Below are 19,406 nucleotides of genomic sequence, written 5' to 3' on the forward strand. Positions count from 1 at the left end.
CCCCAGACTAGCAGCATCAGCTTCGCCTGGAAATGTTGCTAGACATGAATATTCTCGGGCCCCATCACAGACTCATTGACTCAGAACTCCTGGGGGTCAGGCCCGCTAAGTGATTCCAATATTTACTAAAGTTAGAGAATGACTGTCCTAGTCTACAAATGACCTAGGAATCTCTAAGCTCTCAGGAAACTGCCTCCCTACTTCTCTGAAACTGTAGTGAAGATTTACAAAGTCCCCCATCAGATCCCACAGCATTATGAAGGCAGACCAGCTACATCCCTCTAGAAGTATTTTCCTGACCCCTTAATCCCCAGCGGGGTCAAGTGTCTCAACAGATCTGTCTGCTTGTCAGCATGCTTTTCCCTGCAAAGACCTACATTCTTTGTGTCTCATTCACTGTTCTATCCATAAAGCCTAGAGTGGTGCCTAGCCCATATTTCCCGAGTTGAACCTCACCTGCTCCTCATTGTGAAACAAGCAGAATCACTTCCAAAACCAAAATCCTAAGAGTCCTACAAACCTATTTCTGAGTGGGTGAGCACTCTGATAAGAATATTAGTATTCCACTCTAAAAGAAAAGGAGAAAACTATCCAGATTTTAATTTTGTAAAGAGATAAGTAGATAAGTATTAGAGGTCATCATAAATGTGTTATGGTAAAAAAAAAAAAGTTCTGAAATTAAATATCAGAACTTTCTTCGATACATTTATATTAGTGAAGCAAGACAGAAAAAAAAGTGGATAGGCAAGCAAAAGAGATGGGGAATATCACCTCACATCCATTTGCTTGGCTAGTATCAAAGATAAAAAAAGGAAGTGTTTGTAAGGGTACAGAGAAAAGGGAACCTTCATGCACTCTTGGTCAGAATGCAAACTGATGCAACCACTGTGGAAAACAATATGGAGGTTCCTCCAAAAAATTAAAAATAGAACTACCATATTATCCTGCAATTCCACTTCTTGGTATTTACCTGAAAACAAAAACAAAAACAAAAAACAAGAACACCCATTCGGAGAGTATCTTGCACCCCTATGTTCACTGGAGCATTATTTATAACAGCCAAGATATGGAAGCAACCTAAGTGTCCATCGACAGATGAATGGCTAAAGAAGAAGTGGTGTACAGATACACAATGGAATATTACTCCACCATAAAAAAGAAAGAAATCTTGCCATATGTGAGAACATGGATAGACTGGACCTAGACAGTTTTATGCTAAGTTAAAGAAGTCAGAGAACTATGAATACCATATGATTTCACTTATATATGGAATCTAAAAAACAAAACAAATGGACAAGCAAAACAGAACAGAAACAGACCCATAGATACAAAGAGCAAACTAAACTGATGGTTGCCAGAGGAAATGGGTATTGGTGAGGGACAGGGCAGGTGGCAAAATGGGTGAAGGGAGTGAAGAGGTACAAACTTCCGGTTATAAAATAAGTCATAAATATGTGATGTACAACAAGGGGAGTAGAGCCAATAATACTGTAAAAACTTTGTATGGTGATATATGGTACCAGACTTAACATGGAGATCATTTCGTATTGTATAAAAATATAAAATCATGATGATATAAGCCTGAAACTAATAGGATACTGTATGTCAGCCATATTTCAATTAAAAAAGAGGTAGGAGAATTTGAGACCTGCCTAACAGCTATGGATCAGAAGGAAAACAGCTAGAAGCAGGTTATGAGGGGCACCCAGGTGGCTCAGTGGGTTAAGCGTCTGCCTTCAGCTCAGGTCATGGTCTCAGGGTCCCGGGATCAAGCCCTGCCCTGGGCTCTCCGCTCAGCAGGGAGCCTGCTCCCCCCATCACTCTCTCTGCCTGCTTCTCTGCCTACTTGTGATCTCTCTCTGTCAAATTAATAAATAAAATCTTTAAAAAAGAAGAAGAAGAAGCAGCAGCAGCAGCAGCAGCAGCAGCATTTTATGAATGAGTACGTCAGCAAACTAAGAGGCTGATTATTAACCGCATGACCTTGTGGCTGTTACTGAATTTCTCTAACCCCATTTCCAGATCTCTATAAATATGGTAAAAGCTTTTTAATAGAGGTGCTGTTGGGAGTGTGTGGCTGCTGCCGCCAACATCCTCATCTTCCCCATTTTCTGGAACAGTGGAATGACAGGCTTAGAATAAACTGATAGATAGAAGTGCCTAAGAATGCCCTTTGATTATTACCACTATATCCCGATGCTGATGGCAGAATTTCCATAAATATTTCTTGGCTGGCTGACTGTTAGAATCTTTCAAAACCTTATTCTATTTGGGAGATTCATTATGATAATTAAGCAATTAAGTCTGAGGAGGCAAGGACAGTCAGTAAATGATCATGAGCCTATGGCATAGAGGCCAGGATTTGAACCCTAGCTCTCCTGGGTGATCTCAAGTGATTCAGTTTCTCTATTTGTCAAATGGGCGTAATACCATCTTTATGACAGCACTGATGTGAGAATAAGATGAGGTATGTAGTAATGGCAGCCAAGATGAAAACAGAAAAGGCACTCCAAAAGTGAAAAAAAAAAATTATAGTTAAAGGTGAAATTGAACCTAGTACTTTTTCATATCATGATTAGAAAGACTAATTAAGCTTCAGGACAAGTCCTAAAAGGGCCTATCCCTTCCTGTCTATGTAGTAGTCTTCAGCTCACTGATATTTGGGTGAATTCACAGGACGAAGGGCCCAGCCGGAAATGATGAGGAAGAGGTGAGAAGAACGACACGTCACCATCACAGTTAGTGAGGACTGAATGGGGACTCACTATTGCCATTTCACTATAAAACATAAATTATGTCAACACATCACTCCTCAAAAAGTGGTTAATGTTACTTTCTAACTGTTGCAGAAAAAAATCCAATTTCGAAGGGAAAAGAAATACTTCTAAGGGTGAGCTGTTTTATTTACAGAATAGGTTATACCAACTTTCTACCTCACAACCATACTTCACCCAACCCAAACTTCACTCTTTTCATGACAACTTTATGTTCATTACCATCATAATGTAATAGGTTTGAAACGGCCTCTGAAGATGGCCTACTTCTATTACCCACAGATTGTTTAATCCCATCTATCAAAGCTCTTCCGATTTGCCCCTCATCCTGGACAGCTCCACGGTGAGAAGTGCAGCATCTCCTAAAGCTGCTTTGGGAGCTATCTTGGGATTGCTATTCAAAAATTCCAGAACCACACTGCACCTTCTCTGACTTCCACCCGCCAGTCCTACTTCTCTGATTCTGGCAATCCAAAATCTCTTCTTCATATGACAACCCTTCAAATATTTAAAGACAGTACATGTCTATCTTCTTTCCAATTTGCTCAGAAAATTCTGGTTGGTCTCCCCTCTTCAGAGTTCCTGAGCCTTATTAACTGCCAGTCTTCAGAAAATGAAAATGAAGACAGCAAACAAGAAAAACCAACCAATCTCTTGGTGAAAAGAACCATTTGCACACAATAATCTCCACCAGTAACCAGTTAAGTCACACATGCACATACATCCTTCTGAAGGCACAGGGTAACCTTTCTGAAGATAATTTTAGCAGAACATGTCAACATACTTCAAAATGTACATACCACTTCCCCAAGATTTCCACTCTACAGAATAATTCTTTGAAAATAACTGTGTATGGGACAAATATGAAAAGATACAAGGCTGTTCACTTGATTTATACATAATGGTGAAACTCAGAACAAACACATAACAATAGGGAATTGGTTAAATATGATTATATATCCACATGCCATCAAAAGAGATAATGATCCAACCAGATGGCCTGAGAATGAAAACATTTTCAGAACTTACAAAAGACTTGGAGAATTTACCTCCTTCCCACTCTTCCTTAGAAAATCATTTGAGGTTATGCTGCAGCACAATGAGTGAGTGAACCAAGAAAGACAGACACGGGATCCAGGAAACAGTGGCCCCACACCAGGAAAGTCATGGCAGGAAGCCCAGGACACTGGGCAGCAGACCTAGAGAGCAATCTGTTCAGACTGCAGTGGGGACTGGAGGGAGGGCTCAAAGGGCTGGAAAAGACGATCACAGAGGTGCAGTGCTATCCTCCAGAATATGGAACAACTCAAATGTTAAATGTTAAATGATAAAGGCAAATGTTGCTAGAAAAAAGGGGGGCATCAGAAACTCTAAGCAAAAATTAGACGGGAAATAAAATTGTGCTTGTGCAATGAACTGTTTTAATATAATCATCATAAACATGTTACTCACTTTCTCTGTGTAGGATCAACTAGATATAAAAGAAAACTTAATGTGATTATGGAATAAAAGATAAACAGTTTAAAATCTCGGCAAGACAAAAGTCCAACTGACAGAAACTGAGAGGAGAAGTAAGGGTTAGAGACACAAAAGGAAGAACAGGAGCACTAATACTGTCACCTTAAAAAGTATCAAGAGGTGCTACAGAACCAGAAATAAGTTTTCAGAGGAAGTGAGACAGAAACGAAAACTCCTTTAGCAACAGTGAAAGAAAGGAGGGAAAGGAGATAGAGGTGTGAGCATCAAATTCTTAAGTCATAGCAAGAAGATAATAAATGCTAACATTGACAAGTAAGATGTGAGTGACGGTCTCTGAAGACAGCCAGCACCAATTCCTTCCCTCCCTGTATGTGCACAATGCTCCTCACATCAAGAGGTGGGCTTTTATTTTCCACCCCTTGAATCTAGGCTGCCCTAGGAAGCTCACTTGACCACCAGAATACAGTGGAAGTGACATTCTGGGTCGTTCTGAAGTGAGGTCATGAGAAGCCTTGCAGCTTCTTCCTGAGAAGCCCAAGGCACATGGAGGGGCCACATATGGGTGCTGTAGGCAGCAACCCTGCTGAGGTCCCAGCAGAGAGCCAGCATCAACTGCCAGTTATAGGGATGAGCCCCTTCAACCCGGCTGAGCCTTTAGGGGGCTACAGTCCTAACTGCTACTGAACAGCACCCACTTGAGAGACCCCACACAAGAACTGCCCTGCTTTCTTTGTGGGTTTTTTGGGTTTTTTTGTTTTTTATATCATTAAGAACTCATTGAGTCAATGGGTTTCAATGGTCACAGTAGTTACTCTGATTAGCCAATGGGACAACCTTCGGGTTGGTTACTGTGTCCTTCTGACACAAGCCCATTAGTCTTTGATAGATTCCTTGCTTTCTGATCCAAGATTACCAGAGTTATTTTTTTTCTAAAGATTTTATTTACTTATTTATTTGTCAGAGAGAGCGAGAGAGAGCGTGCGCACAAGCAGGCAGAGTGGTAGGCAGAGGTGGAGAGAGAAGCAGGCTCCCCGTCGAGCAAGGAGCCCGATGCAGGACTCGATCCCAGGAACCCGGGATTGTGACATGAGCTGAAAGCAGCGGCTTAACCGACTGAGCCACCCAGGTGTCCCCAGAGTTATTTTGTTGTATGCAATACTTCAATATGTAAAACAAGTTCTAAATTTTAGTATTGATCCCATTTTTGTAATATATAGCTATACACAGAATGATATTTTTGACTTATGCATTCACACATAGGAAAAATGCAGAAATACACTCTTAAATGTAAATGGTAATTAAGTAAACATAAATAGTTATCTCTGGGCTGTGGGACTAGGACATTTTTTCTTTTTGCTTGTCAATGTTCTCTAATCCTCCAATAAAAATGAATGGCCTAATTAGTTTTTTTTCAAATGGCCTCTGCTTATATATTATTTTTCACAGCTTTTAAGATTACAATGTTGTGGGGCGTGTGGGTGGCTCAGTTGGTTAAGCGATGGCCTTCGGCTCAGGTCATGACCCTGGAGTCCCGGGATCAAGTCCCACATTGCGCTCCCTGCTCAGCAGGGAGTCTGCTTCTCCCTCTGACTTTCCCCCTCCTGTGCTCTCTCTCTCATTCTCTTCCTCTCAAATAAATAATTAAAAATCTTTAAAATTACAATGTTGTTATACAGGGCCTTAACCACTGTTTTCCAAATGTGTACTTGTGGTTCTTTTTCTACCCTTCTGAAGTTCTCCTTTGCCTCTTGTAGAGGATCCTTTTTCCCCGTCCCTGACCCTGCCCTTGACCATACCGCCTCCACAAGATAAACCTTCTTCTAATGGCATATGGGCCCCTGGAACAGCCATGTTATTACCACAAACCTCAGAGCATCTCCAAGTTATCTTTCTACCCATTGTCTCCCATTTCCTTCCATAGTATCATACTCCTCTAGTGCTCTGGGTCATTTTGCCCTCTTCATTCCCTTCATTCTCTGAAATCCAAATTAGCCACCATGCTCTACTGATTACAAAACAGTTTTGAGATTTTTCTTCTTCATTAATATGACCACTACCATAAGCACCAAAATTAAATTCTTCATAATCTATCACCTGTATTTCACTCTGATAACCTCCTACAACATATCCTCCCCCATGCCGTATTTTTTCTACATATCATCATCAGCTTTACCTTCCTAATATGCCAACTGCATCAAGTTTTTTTTGTTTGTTTGTTTTTGTTTTGTTTTGTTTGGCTAAATGTCCTAGAAGTAATTCTGTGGGAAAAAATGCAAGGCTGGTGAGTTGGAATGTTCATTCTGTCAGGTGATTCCATCTTACTCATCCAAATGTACAACTGCTACCAGGCACACACAGACCCCATACCCTGAAAACCTGAGTCCTTACTACCTCCCCTAAAGATCTGACCTCTTCTCCTCAGTGATTTTCCTCATGTCTCCTGACCTTGGAAGCTCTCCCCCACTTTTTGCTGCTGATCTAAACATAATTTTTTTTTTTTTTGAGGCTGAGTTTAAGTCCCATCTATTGCAAAAGCTTTCTTGGAAAATTCAAAAAAATCATAAATACATATAAGAAAATTTATGCACAAATGATATTCACTACAAGAATATACATTAAGTAAAAATGGCCAGTTAGCTCAGCTGGCTAGAGTGTGGTGCAAAGAATATACATCAAGTATTGTCAGTAGTTACCTCTGAAGAATCAGACCTAGAAAACATTATACTTACTAAGCATTATGTTTCAACAAACTCAGAATTTTGTTTACAAAGATCCATATTCAGACAAAAAAATTAATAGAAATTAACACAACCATCTTTCCAGTTCCTAAATTCCTACAGCATCACTGATGTATCAGTGGGTGATGTACTCTTTGAATTTTTTGATAATTTCCTATGCTTAACTCTTAGCTACCTAACAGAATCCCACAGGTTCTATCATATCCTCATCCCCTATCTCCCAGAGCTCCTTAGTTCAAAGCCACACAGGGCTTCAATCATCTCGCTTCTGTATTTTCTGTTCCTGTACATCAACGACTGGCCACCTGCTTAACATAGTACACCCGTGACACCATTAAATGTGGCATGTACTTCTGGGGACATAGGTAACCATTAGATAAGCTTTGGGTTCCATGTAATTCTTCATTACTTTACCCTCAGCCCCCACTCAAGATAACCTATTACACTACAAATGAGACAGATGTTATTAAAGGGAGAGATGAGAGGTTTAAGTCTAATGTTTTTAGACAAATGAATTATAAATTTTGACACTATACTGTTAGTGAATTATGACAAAACTCACAACTCACTTCTGGCCAGTATGGGGTTTTCACCTCCTCTACCATCTATCTTCGAGAAGCTTTGCCTACAGTAAAACTCATACTTTTCTTGGCCTCCACACAACTCTGTGAGGGAAAACAAAAACAGGATTTGTCTGATCCCTTCCGGAGCTTTAAAAGAAAATTCTCCTTTTAGCCTGTGATTTTGAAAATCTGGATTTTCTTACCATGGGAAATTTTGTTTTCTTCAGCTGAGAGTGGTTAGGGTTAGGGCTTTAGAAGGTAAGGGAGAAGGATAACTAAAATTATCACACACCTGCTACCGTTAGCATGGTTTTATATACTGTGCCATCAACTGCCTGGGGGCAGTGGGCTCCCAATCCCACTACTAGGGCTGGAGGAGTTTCAGGCATCCCCAACTGGACACTGATGTAAAAATGTGGCTGTGTTCGGCAGTAGCAATAATAAGGTGCTTTTTCATAGGTTATTACACTGACCTGGAGCCTTAACACATTTCCATGGAAACCCTTTTCAGAATACCATCAATCTAAAAATGAGATTTGGGAACAAAATCCATTCTCTATTTAATAACTATTTGCTGAACTTTAATCATTGAAGGCTTTTGATTATTTACTTACGAGACAATGGAAGGTCTGAGCTAACAGAGAGGACTGGATTGTCAAATCCGATTCATGTGAAACCATGATCTTATGTAGTATTAAGCTTTACTAAATGTTCCAAGGATAGAGGCCATCAAGTAATTCAGAGGACACAGAGAGAGGTGGGAGCATCAAAGGCAGTTGGCAAGCCAGATCCTCCCTGTGTTGAACAGGCAACTCTGGCCCAGAAGAAATGAAGGTTCATGAAGTTCTCTACACAGTAGTGAGAGTTCCACTTGTAAAACATGTCTGTCCTCTATTCCCAGAAAGCTGTACAGCTGACATGACATTCTCCAAGGAGGCAGGCCTCACAGCTCCCAGGTTTACATTACCATATAATCTCTTCTTTTATAGATTTTATTACTTATTTATTTGAGAGAGAGAGAACCTAGAGGGAGAGTGAGGGGGAAAAGCAGGCTCCCCGCTGAGCAGAGAGCAAGGTGTGGGACTCAATCTCAGGACCCTGGAATCCTGACTTGAGCCAAAGGCAGACACTTAACCCACAGAGCTGCCCAGGTGCCCCATGTTATCATTCTCAGCCAAGGACATCTTCAAGGCATTTCAGAGTTAAGGTCTCTCCCTCCTAACAGACGTCAGTACTCTGTTTACGCAAAGGTCCTGCTGAACAAGATTAGACCGGAGTCACCTGCCCTCCTTTCTTCCAAGAAGCAAATGGATTTGCAGGCCAGCTGTTTTTACCCCTTTAGTCCAGGGTTACTTAAGAACTTGGTGACGTAAGTTAGCTCCTTCTTACTTGCCCACTGCCTAGCTCCCCAGTATTAGAACCAAATCAAATCATACAAAACAGATGAATCACAGAATATCAGAATAAAACTTCAAAGATACTTTAGTGTAAACTCCTACCCAATGTTTCTACTTACTACATCTATTTTCAAGTCTATCTGATTGAAGATATCTTATGGTAGAACTATTTTAAAACACCATTGCTACAATCATCTTATTTACTGGGGATGTCTCTTCCGCAAAAGAGAAGTCTGACCTACCTCTCTTTTACTGTCCCCAGAGCTCCCAGTTCAAACACCTAAATTAATCCTGAACGAGTCTACTCTCCTTTCACTTAACAGTCCTCTCACAGGCCCAAGGGTATTTCAAAACAATCACATCCTACAATTTATCTTTTGCAGGCTGACCTCTCTGGGTCCTTCAATTGCCACAGGACAAGAGCTTCCTAATCTAATCTCCACTGTTAACTGGCAGCCCCTCCCCCACCACAGGCATAAACCAGGTGGGGGACACCAGATAATGAGCTTGGGTGTGGTCTAACCAGGAAAACTGTCGTTTCTGTTTGAATTGGATGCTCTGCCTCCCCTAATAGAGTCTAAATTTGAAATCAGCTTTCTTTTAAAACAGATGTGACGTGCTATTGGTACAACTGAAGTTCTGGTCATTTATCACCTCTGGGTCATTCCTCCCTTCTTACACATTGTCACACCTAAATGCAAAACCTAACATTATCACTGTGAGGTTCCATGTATTTGTTTCAGCCTATTGCTCCAGCTTAAAAATGTAATATATCATCCAGCTTATTATTCTCCTTCCTAGCCTTGTTGCAGTCATTTGATAGGCTTGTTAAAAAAAAAAAAAAAAATTTGATAGGCTTGTTAAAAACCAAAAACAAACAAAAAACCAAACTCTCTCTCTCACACCACTCACATACACACACACATATTTAAGAAATAAAAAAATTTTGAAACAAAAATTTTTTTACTGTTATAAAATATACATAACATAAAATTTACCCATTTAACTACTTTTAAGTGTTTCAGTCTCCAAAATTTTTCATATCCCCAAACTGAAACTCTCACCCATTCAACGGTAACTTTACCCTCTGCACCCAGCCCCTTGTAATTATCCTTGTCTGGGTCCATGGATTTGACTATTTCAGCATACCACATAAGCGGCTCATATGATAAGACTGTTTTTTATAAAATGTAATTAAGAACAAAATACTGACTTGAGTAGACATGGCTGACATCTATTTTATCATCACACGTAAGTCCAATATATGAACTGTTTCCTTTTCTGGTACTGAAAGGAAACAGAGTTCAAAAACCAAGCCAGGGGACGCCTGGGTGGCTCAGTTGGTTAAACAGCTGCCTTCGGCTCAGGTCATGATCCCAGGGTCCTGGGATCGAGTCCCACATCGGGCTCCTTGCTCAGCGGGGAGCCTGCTTCTCCCTCTGCCTCTGCCTGCCTCTCTGTCTGCCTGTGCTCACTCTCTCTGACAAATAAATAAATAAAATCTTTAAAAAAAAAAAAAAACAACAAGCCAGGCTAGAGAGAGGAAGGGAGATAGTTCTAAGATAATTCAACTATGCAAATATGAGGAAATGTTCTGTGCCCACAAAGACCATGAAGCAGCAACCACAGGGTAAGGAGAGAAGAGCCATCCTTGAGCTCCTCCTAAACCCAAACAGAGGAAGGTCTTAAGGAGCGTGGTTATGTTCATGAAGTAGGGGGAATGGTCACATCAGATATTCTATAATAAAAAGCAAATATTAAAGCAAATTCCAAAAATCCAAACACAATATATTATACATACATGTGTATACAGGTCTTCACATATATGCACAGAGGTATATAACATATTTTTTTAAATGGCCACTTAACATTTTTACAACTAATCCCTCAATTAGTAGTAACAGTTATAAGCTAATTGTATAACTACGGTTGCATACAGATTTTAAGTAAACTATACAAATATTAATAATACAATTTCTAAGACTGACTTCTGCCCGTCTGTTGCTCATTACAGTATAAGAAAAGCTGACAATCTTTTATTTCAGGAGAAAAAAGGTTAACATGTTATCCCAGGTTTTAAAATATTTTTTTGATTTAAATAGTTAACATGTTTTATTATATGTAAATTTAGTGGGAAACAGAAATCACACAGACCTTACTACTGAATCTTGATTAGTAAGCTACAGTAGGTGGCTATTTTAATACTTACCTAGTCAACAAAAGTGTTAACTTTTGAAATTTTATTATCTTTTGAAATGTTGCTCTAACAGCTATGATAGTTACCTAAATTTTTAAGACTATCCTAATGGGAGAAAAAAAGGAAATACATTATTTATATGTAACTGAGAACAGGTAACACTATTCAAGTCATCTTGAAACATTTGAACAGTTTAACACAGTTAATGATAAACTTAGTGAGTTATGACATTTGTTTCATGGTACTGGTGTGGAAATTCTTCTTTAGACTAAAGCTAAGACCAATATTTTTCTAATTCTCATGTTCTGATGTACATTACAGCTTTCCATGTCTTATATACAAGTCTTTCATTTTTCAATACGACTTCATACATACTTGCTTGCAAAATGTTTTTCAAATGTAGACACTGGGGTATAACATTAAACAAGAAACAAATTCTTACCCTCAAGGTATCACATTGCAGCTAATTCCCTTTAATAAATGCACTGACAGCCCTGGAAACCAAATTTTCTTCCTAAATTGCTGCTGCATGGTTTAATGATTAGATTCCAGGGTAGCTGAATAATGCAGAAGAGCTGGGGAAAGTAGGTTTAGGGGTGCTCTTCTTTTCAAATTTAAAAGTTTTCTAAGTATACTCTTTTTTGTGGTTGGGGAATGTGGGTGATCCTCAAGAAACAGAAAAAAATGAAGGCTACCAAAGAGATCAGAGTACAAAAGACAGTGGCTTATCCTTAAAAATAGGACATTAGAGCATAATTATATTCACGTCCCTTATAATTAGAAATCATCCTGTCACATTTCCCCTAAAAATTAGTATCCTCACTGAGGAGGGAAAAGTGAATTCTAGGGAAAGATCTGTAGGGTTTTTAACTTTCTATATAGACACCAGAGAAGATTCCTTAAGCTCTAAATTACTCCACCAGAGAATTTTAAGACTCCACTAAATATACTAGAGAGAGCTACAAGAATAGTGATCAAGACATTATATAACCTATTTAATAACCTAAATTTAAAAGGATCTTACTTTTCAAACATTTAGTAGAGCATACAATTAAAATCTACGATAACTTGTCTCTAGTTTTCATTTTAAGTTTTAGTTACAATTAGACAATCTTTTGGGGTATCTGGCTATCTCAGTCAGAAGGGCAAGAAACTCTTGATCTCAGGTTGAGAGTTCAAGCCCCACACTTGGGGGGGAGAGACTTTTTTTATTTAAATAAATAAACTTAAAAAAGAAAAAGAGAGATAGAAAAGAAGGGAAAAAAGCAAATGTTTTAAGAGAAGAAGTTACTACAAACACTTAAATAGTTGCATACTTATCAAGTCAAAATGCTTTCCAAATACCACTTCTCATAACATAAGTGAAGAAATTCATAAAAGTTTATACAAAATAGTAGTAGTAATAGTAGTAGTAGTAGTAGTTGTTGTTGTTATTTTGTTAGCCTTACTTAAATTGCACAAGACGACCCGGGAATTCACTGCATGGAACAAGAAAAGTTCTTCTATAGTTAAACGGGAAATGTAAAATCCATAAAGGACAAAGGATCACTACATCTATAAGCATTTATTTATTTTCTAATTTTTTTTCTGTTTCCCTCTGAAGAGATTCACTTTAAACAGATAAATCTACCTCATACCATTCATTTATTTCATACAATAGAACATAGGAAGACACCAAAAAAGCAATCATTCCCAGAAAACACAGCACCTGATTTTCTTATCAATAAGGCAAGAGTTAATTTCTTTGCACTTTAATTTTTTTTAAATAAAGATATAAAAGTCCAAAGAGAAAATAATATTCATCCCACATAATTAAATACTCAGCCTACCAAAGCACACACAGCCAGCCATTTGCCAAGCCTGGGATTCAGGGGCCAAGGGAGAACAGCAGCTCATCCTATTCACATTTCCAAATGCACGTAAGTGACCTGTTATCTTTCCATCAGCTTGTATTCTTTTCACAACACAATGGTTATTTGTGACGCATATTCAGAGAACATACTTCTACACTGAAGCATGATATTAAACTCACATGGGCACCCACACATTCTTCCCAGACTTAATCAGTATTTTGTTAGTCAGCTTTCATGTTTTTTAAGCAAGTGTTTAGGAAAAAAGTGCTTGTACACCAAAAATTTAAGACCTGTAAAAGGTAAAAGTCTATATTTTATAACTACCTATAATCTATTAAAATCTAAAAAGAAGACAAATAGTAGGAAATGCCAGTAAAAATAGCCTATTGGTTCAGAAAAATAAAGTGATTAAGGATACATCTTGGATATACATAATCACTTATTTATAGCATGAAAACAAGCATAGTTTTTGAAAACATTTATATTAATTTATGACTTCAATGGGTGATAAAGAGAGATATTCTGATATATCTGATTCTTGCAGAAATAATGCCAAATTGACATCTCCTTTACCAGCTATCTGTGTGTGGGTCAATATAAAGAAAAGTGGAAGGTCACTATTAATACACATTTATATTAATTTTTTAAAAACCCTCCAAATAGTCACAGATGTCTAATAATGTAAGGATTTTAGTCATACCAAATAAGAAAAAAAAAAAAGCCAGTGGTTATATTTAAGTTTTAAAAAGAATGAAAATATGGAATGGCATACCATCGCTATTACATAAAATTTGTATTATTCTAGGGACACCTGGGTGGCTCGGTTGATTAAGTGGCTGACTCTTGATTTCAGCTCAGGTCATGATCTCAGGGTTCTGAGACTGAGCCTCATGCTGGGCTCTTCGCTGAGCGTGGAGACTGCTTAAGATTCTCTCTCTCCCTCCCCCTCTGCCCTTCTCTCCTGCTCTCTCTCTCTCGTGTGCAAGTACACATGCACTCACTCTCTCTCTCTGTCTAAAACAAAAAAAGATTATTCCAGTTTACATATGTCTATTTTTCCAAATATCTACTTGAGGCTTGTTGGCATATCTAGGTTAAAAAACAACTGACGGTGGAGAAACTTAACCCACACACAAAGGATATAAAATTGCTAATTTACAAATATATAATGTAGAAAAATAATTGTTGATGTAAAACTTACTATGCATTACTGCCTGAGATTTGCTGTGAGTACACTCTATTAGCTAGTCCTGGAATTCTGAAGTCTCTGAGCAAGACTCCCCCACTGCTCCAGCCTACTTAAATGTAATTACATATGTGCATGTAACTGGACGAGAATTAAACAGAAAAGAAAGTCATAAATGCACCTTGGAAGATAGGCAGACGTCAATAGCTACATGATCCTAAAGGTTTTAAGTGAAAATTTAAAAAATCAAGGTCATCTACCCTAAATTTTATGAATCCAAACAGACACACTAACACAAACACACAAGTCATTATTTTTTGTTAATAAACAAGATAACACATCACCACAGTGATCCCTGAATGCCTCCTGAGATGGTCTTTATAAACTGGGGACTGTAGGTTTCGATTTCTGTTCACCCCCTAAGTCATCACTCCCAACCTTGTCTACTTGTCAGGCTTCTGTAAATCCTGGCACTCACCAGTACAAAGTAGTATGCATACAGCGCTGCACAATGGTGAATTATAAAATATTTGTCACCAATCACTTTCCAATACAAAATGAGAATCAACAAATCTGAAAGAAGGAAAAATAAGTGAGATATTACATAGGAAGAAGGCTGGACTATTTTTCAACTGTATCTAACTTTCCCCCTTAACAGCCTCTCACAGTCCATACTGAGCCCACTGCACTTTGCTCATGCTTTGCTAGTCCCATTACCACCTTACCGTAAGGTATCTGCTCCCACACGACTGTGACCTCCCCAGGGTGAGGACCACGTGTGGGAATCCAGCACAGTGCCCACCACACAGGTAATATATTCGTTGAAAGTACAAATGAATAACTTGTTACCAGGGTTAAATAAAATGGAAATGTTACTGAATACAAATAATTTTTAAATAGGCTGAAATTACTGATGTTTGTGACTACAACAATTCACACAGATAAGATGGTTGCAGAAAAGGTACAAAATGACCAACTTATTTATAACACAAATCCAACAAACAGTATTTAAAAATTAACAAAGGATATGATTAAATATTAATTCAAAATAGCAATAAAAACAAAAACAAGAACTAAAACTATTAAAAAGATATGCAAGGCAAGAGGTCAAGGCCTCAATTTCTCCTTAAAAGATCCCGAATATAAACACCATGATTCAGAAAATAGTTTTCCCTTAACAAAACAATGTTTAACAAAACAAGCTTCTCAAAATGTTAACACAACTAAGTTCTTTACCAATGGCTAAATGTGAAAGTAAGACATGGAGGCAAATGGCTATAATGGGTGGAAACCAAGAGAGGATTCAGGTATTACGGGATTGGAGTTTATATGAGAACCTTCTTGTATATATAAAAAAAAATGAAAACTACTGATATAAAACTCGATGTGACTATTTATTTAAAAAAGTAATCAGATTACCAATTTTATAGAGAAAACAAATAGTACAAATCAAGTACAGTGGAAATCAAGAAAATATAACACTATTAGTAACTGACTGCATGACAGACCTCTCTAGACACATTTTCCCAATGTATTTTGGCCATACACTGGTCACCAATTTCTATGATAATGACCTTGTAATATTTTCCATAGAGAGAATAAAAAGAATTTACTCTTCATTCAGCTTGGTTTAGAAAAGTCAGTTTCAGTTCATAATCCTTATTTTTAAGTGCTTCAGATTATTATCTTATTTGGGGAAACCTTTATCAAGCTTCTTTCATATAAGACTTTCTGAGTGGTGACTACTCTCTGAATGGACAATGTTCATGAAGCGGTCCAAGAGGTGTACTATAAATTGTGTCAGGCGAATGTGATAACCACTACACTACGGAAACTGTACTATAAATTGTGTGTCATCCTTGTCAACAACAGCATTTTGTACCAAACAAGCAAATCTTTTCCCAGTGTATTCACATGATTCACTCTTCTTTTAAATGGGCCATTAGATAATCTAATCACCTGTTCATTATTCTAATTCAAAACTTATTTCTTCCTCCTAATGAATTACTGTGTTTTCGTATAATTTAATCTTTTGTTACAATTCACTTCTTGATAGCAGAAAATTTTCTATTGAGTCCATCACTCATCTTTATCACTTTGGTTTCATATCCCATTATTTTTATTTGGATTTTGCAGTTATCTACTGAATTTGAAAATTATAAAATAGGGTTGCCTATATAAAATGTCCAAATCAAGGGGCTGTTCTTTTTCTCTTGTCTTATAGAGATGGTCTAGAATGTCTCTTCAAAAAGTTTGAATCGAATATCTCACTAAATTTCCCCTTTAACTCATAGTATAAAAGGCTATTCCAACCCCATCCCACAGGAGGAGAAATATGACAGAGGGAAACACGGAGAAGAAAGAGTCCATGATCTTAACTGATTATGGCTCAAACAGTTTCCCTTTGCGAACTTTCCCCAAACAATATAAAACGGCAAGCAAAGAACCCATTTCAAGGGCCCTTGCAAGTGAGAGAAATCTTGATGCTTAAACCTCATTAGCTTCCCAGGAATTCCACCTGAGAGACCATTTATGGCAAAAAATGGACCACTGCTAGTTAAAAAAAAAAAAAAAAAAAATCCAGGCCTAACTGAGGCCCCACTCTGCTGCTCTACCATCAAAGAGAACCAGACAGCCAACAGGAAAAATGTTTCATGGTCTACCATCACACCAGATAAATCTTCCTCTTATGGGTCCTACAAGTGACTTCACAAATAAATAAACTGAAAGCATAGACTATGTATTCTTTGTAAAATCCCATGAGAACTGTAAAAAGAAACAGACAGTGGCGAACATATCACATACCAGAAATGAGGTAGCCTGTAGCAATAGAGATATTCACTTTCACAAGCGATGAATCACCCCTATAAATATTAAAAAAAAAAAAAATTCCCTTTTTTTAGCACATGGGTTACAGATGACAGCTACATTTTTTTTCTATTGAGAAACATAATTAAAATGCTTTCTATAGATTCTTGAACAGTAAATTGTCATTTGTACCACGCCCTCGGTTAGCTTGATATACTTCTAACTACACGAATAATCATAATTTCTTATATTAGCTAAAAGTTTATATAAATAATTTTATCAAAAGATAACATTTTATAAATGTGTTTATTCTCAAAGGATTTGTTTGTGAAAAGATTCAAATAGATTTCCAGATGCTGGCTCGTTTTGTTTTTGTTTTTATTCCTTCTTCTAAATCAGAGATTCAAATACTCAAGAAATCATCCAGCCTGCCCTTGATCTTGAAGCAATATACTGGATCAGTATCACTTTACTGATGACTGGAGAGATCTGTCTATTGTCATACAAATGGAAAATGGCAGGAACAGGACAGTTTAAACCTGCTGTTTCAACATGTATACAATATCAAGTTCCTACAATTTGCCCTAATAACTGTCTTTACTCCAAGAAACAAATACAAACTATCAGTCTTATATCTGGTTTATAATGTAAACTACTGGTGAAATGAACACAAAATTAATCTGATAACAGCTAAACTGCAAATGGAAAGGTTTAGCAGAAGTCCTATCTTCTTTACAAATTTTGATCTGCAAATATGACCCAGGAAAACTGAACCTGGAATAAACTGCAGCACCAAAGAAAATGTAAAAAGATCAAATATTATACTATGTAAAAGTCTGATAAGGACAAAAATCGACCAGTGAATTAAATCTTTGTCATAAAATTTATCTCCCAAAAGAACTGGTTCTGTTGACCATCATTATAACAATAAAATTAGGAGAAAAAACTTAGAAACGGTTTAGGTAGATTACATAAAAAACCTCATCATGGAATTAAATTCACTAAATTGATTCACTTTGAAAAATACCTTCCCAAAGAAAATTTATCAATACTGGTAGAATTCTGATGGGCATAATTCCGTATTTATCAAAATGGCATTGCTGCAAACAAATGGTCAAAAATTACATTGTCCCACATCCCCCGGAGCCCACATCTACTACATCCTTATGCAGTGCTTTCTGAAAATATACCTTATCTCTCAAACTAAGCCGAACTAAGCCTTCTCATATAAGGCCCAGAAATACGGTTTGCAATATCTCTGCCATTGAAATGACATTTAAAATTTTCAAAAAGAGTCATCTTAGGAATTATCTATTATTTCTGAACATTGTTATTATAAGTATTTCAAATCTTCTCATGTGGTACTAACTTCCTCTTACATGGACATCTATAATCCTCATTTTTATACCTCTGATATCAAATGATGGGTTCAACACAAGACTGAGTCTTTAGATTATTATCCAAGCTGACTATCCTACTCAACAGTTAACTCATTTTTGCTCAGAACAGTGGTTATGACAACTTGGTTTTACTCACTAACTCAGTATAAATATATACATCATCATCATATTCTCCCTGTCTTGGGTTAACAATTGGGATACTAGTACAAAGTGGCCTTCATTATTTGTATTCAAATCTAAAATAAATCGTTTTATTGTACCTTGCTGAAGTACGTCTGAACACAAGCATTTTAATAAACCATGCACCATCAATATATCTTTCATTTTGAAGTAGGAGATGTTCTTATTAATAATTAATATCAAAACATAAATCAAATTGACTATATTGGAAAGAAACAGCTTACCAAAGTGGATCAGCCTTTGCAACCTCATCAAAAAACAAAATGTATAGGCCGAAAAGCCCAACCACCAAAGAATGGCATGTAGATCCTACCCTGAAATAAAACAAAATACATACAAAGATTTTAGATTCTTTGCAATAAACTGGAATTCTGGCAAGACATTTAACATTTTGAAGAAGTTAAATCTGGAAGCATTTAAATATAGGAATGGAGTATATCTAAGAGTATAATACAAAAATATCATTTAGAAATCCAAGGGCTATGACTTTACTTTGGAACTAATCGCAAGAAGGATGCCCAGGTCTACAATTTCCTGCTAGGAAATTGTGGAATCACTTATCTGTTAAAAATTCCAAAGCAGGGGCACCTGGGGGGGCTCAGTCAATTGGGCAACCCACCCTATCTCAGCTCAGGTCTTGATCTCAGGGTCATGAGCTCTAGCCCCCCCGTTGAGCTCCACACTGGGTGTGGAGCCCACTTAAAGAAGAAAAAAGTTCAAAGCAGAAGCAGAAGCACATCTGGTGAGGCAGCTGACAGCGTTTGGTATAGACAAACGGCGACTGGCAAGTCGACTGACCAGCACCCTGCTCCAAGCTCCAGCCCTAACAGC

The 19,406-nt window shown here is 37.6% G+C and overlaps 1 protein-coding gene across 8 annotated transcripts in view; it reads right to left on the minus strand.

Moving 5' to 3' along the window:
• Nucleotides 1–19,406, minus strand: part of LOC308340832 (TLC domain-containing protein 4-like) — a 112,851-nt gene that overhangs the window by 32,649 nt on the left and 60,796 nt on the right. For all 8 annotated transcript variants that reach the window (XM_080800243.1, XM_080800244.1, XM_080800242.1 and 5 more), the window contains exons 3-5: nt 18,800–18,889; nt 16,993–17,051; nt 14,666–14,760 (exon numbers count right to left, since the gene is read on the minus strand). In XM_080800243.1, coding sequence (XP_080656369.1) covers nt 14,666–14,760; nt 16,993–17,051; nt 18,800–18,889 — 244 coding nt within the window. The remainder of the gene's footprint in view (nt 1–14,665; nt 14,761–16,992; nt 17,052–18,799; nt 18,890–19,406) is intronic.

This window comes from Martes martes, assembly GCF_963455335.1.
Source record: "Martes martes genome assembly, chromosome: 4".
NCBI classification, from domain to species: domain Eukaryota; kingdom Metazoa; phylum Chordata; class Mammalia; order Carnivora; family Mustelidae; genus Martes; species Martes martes.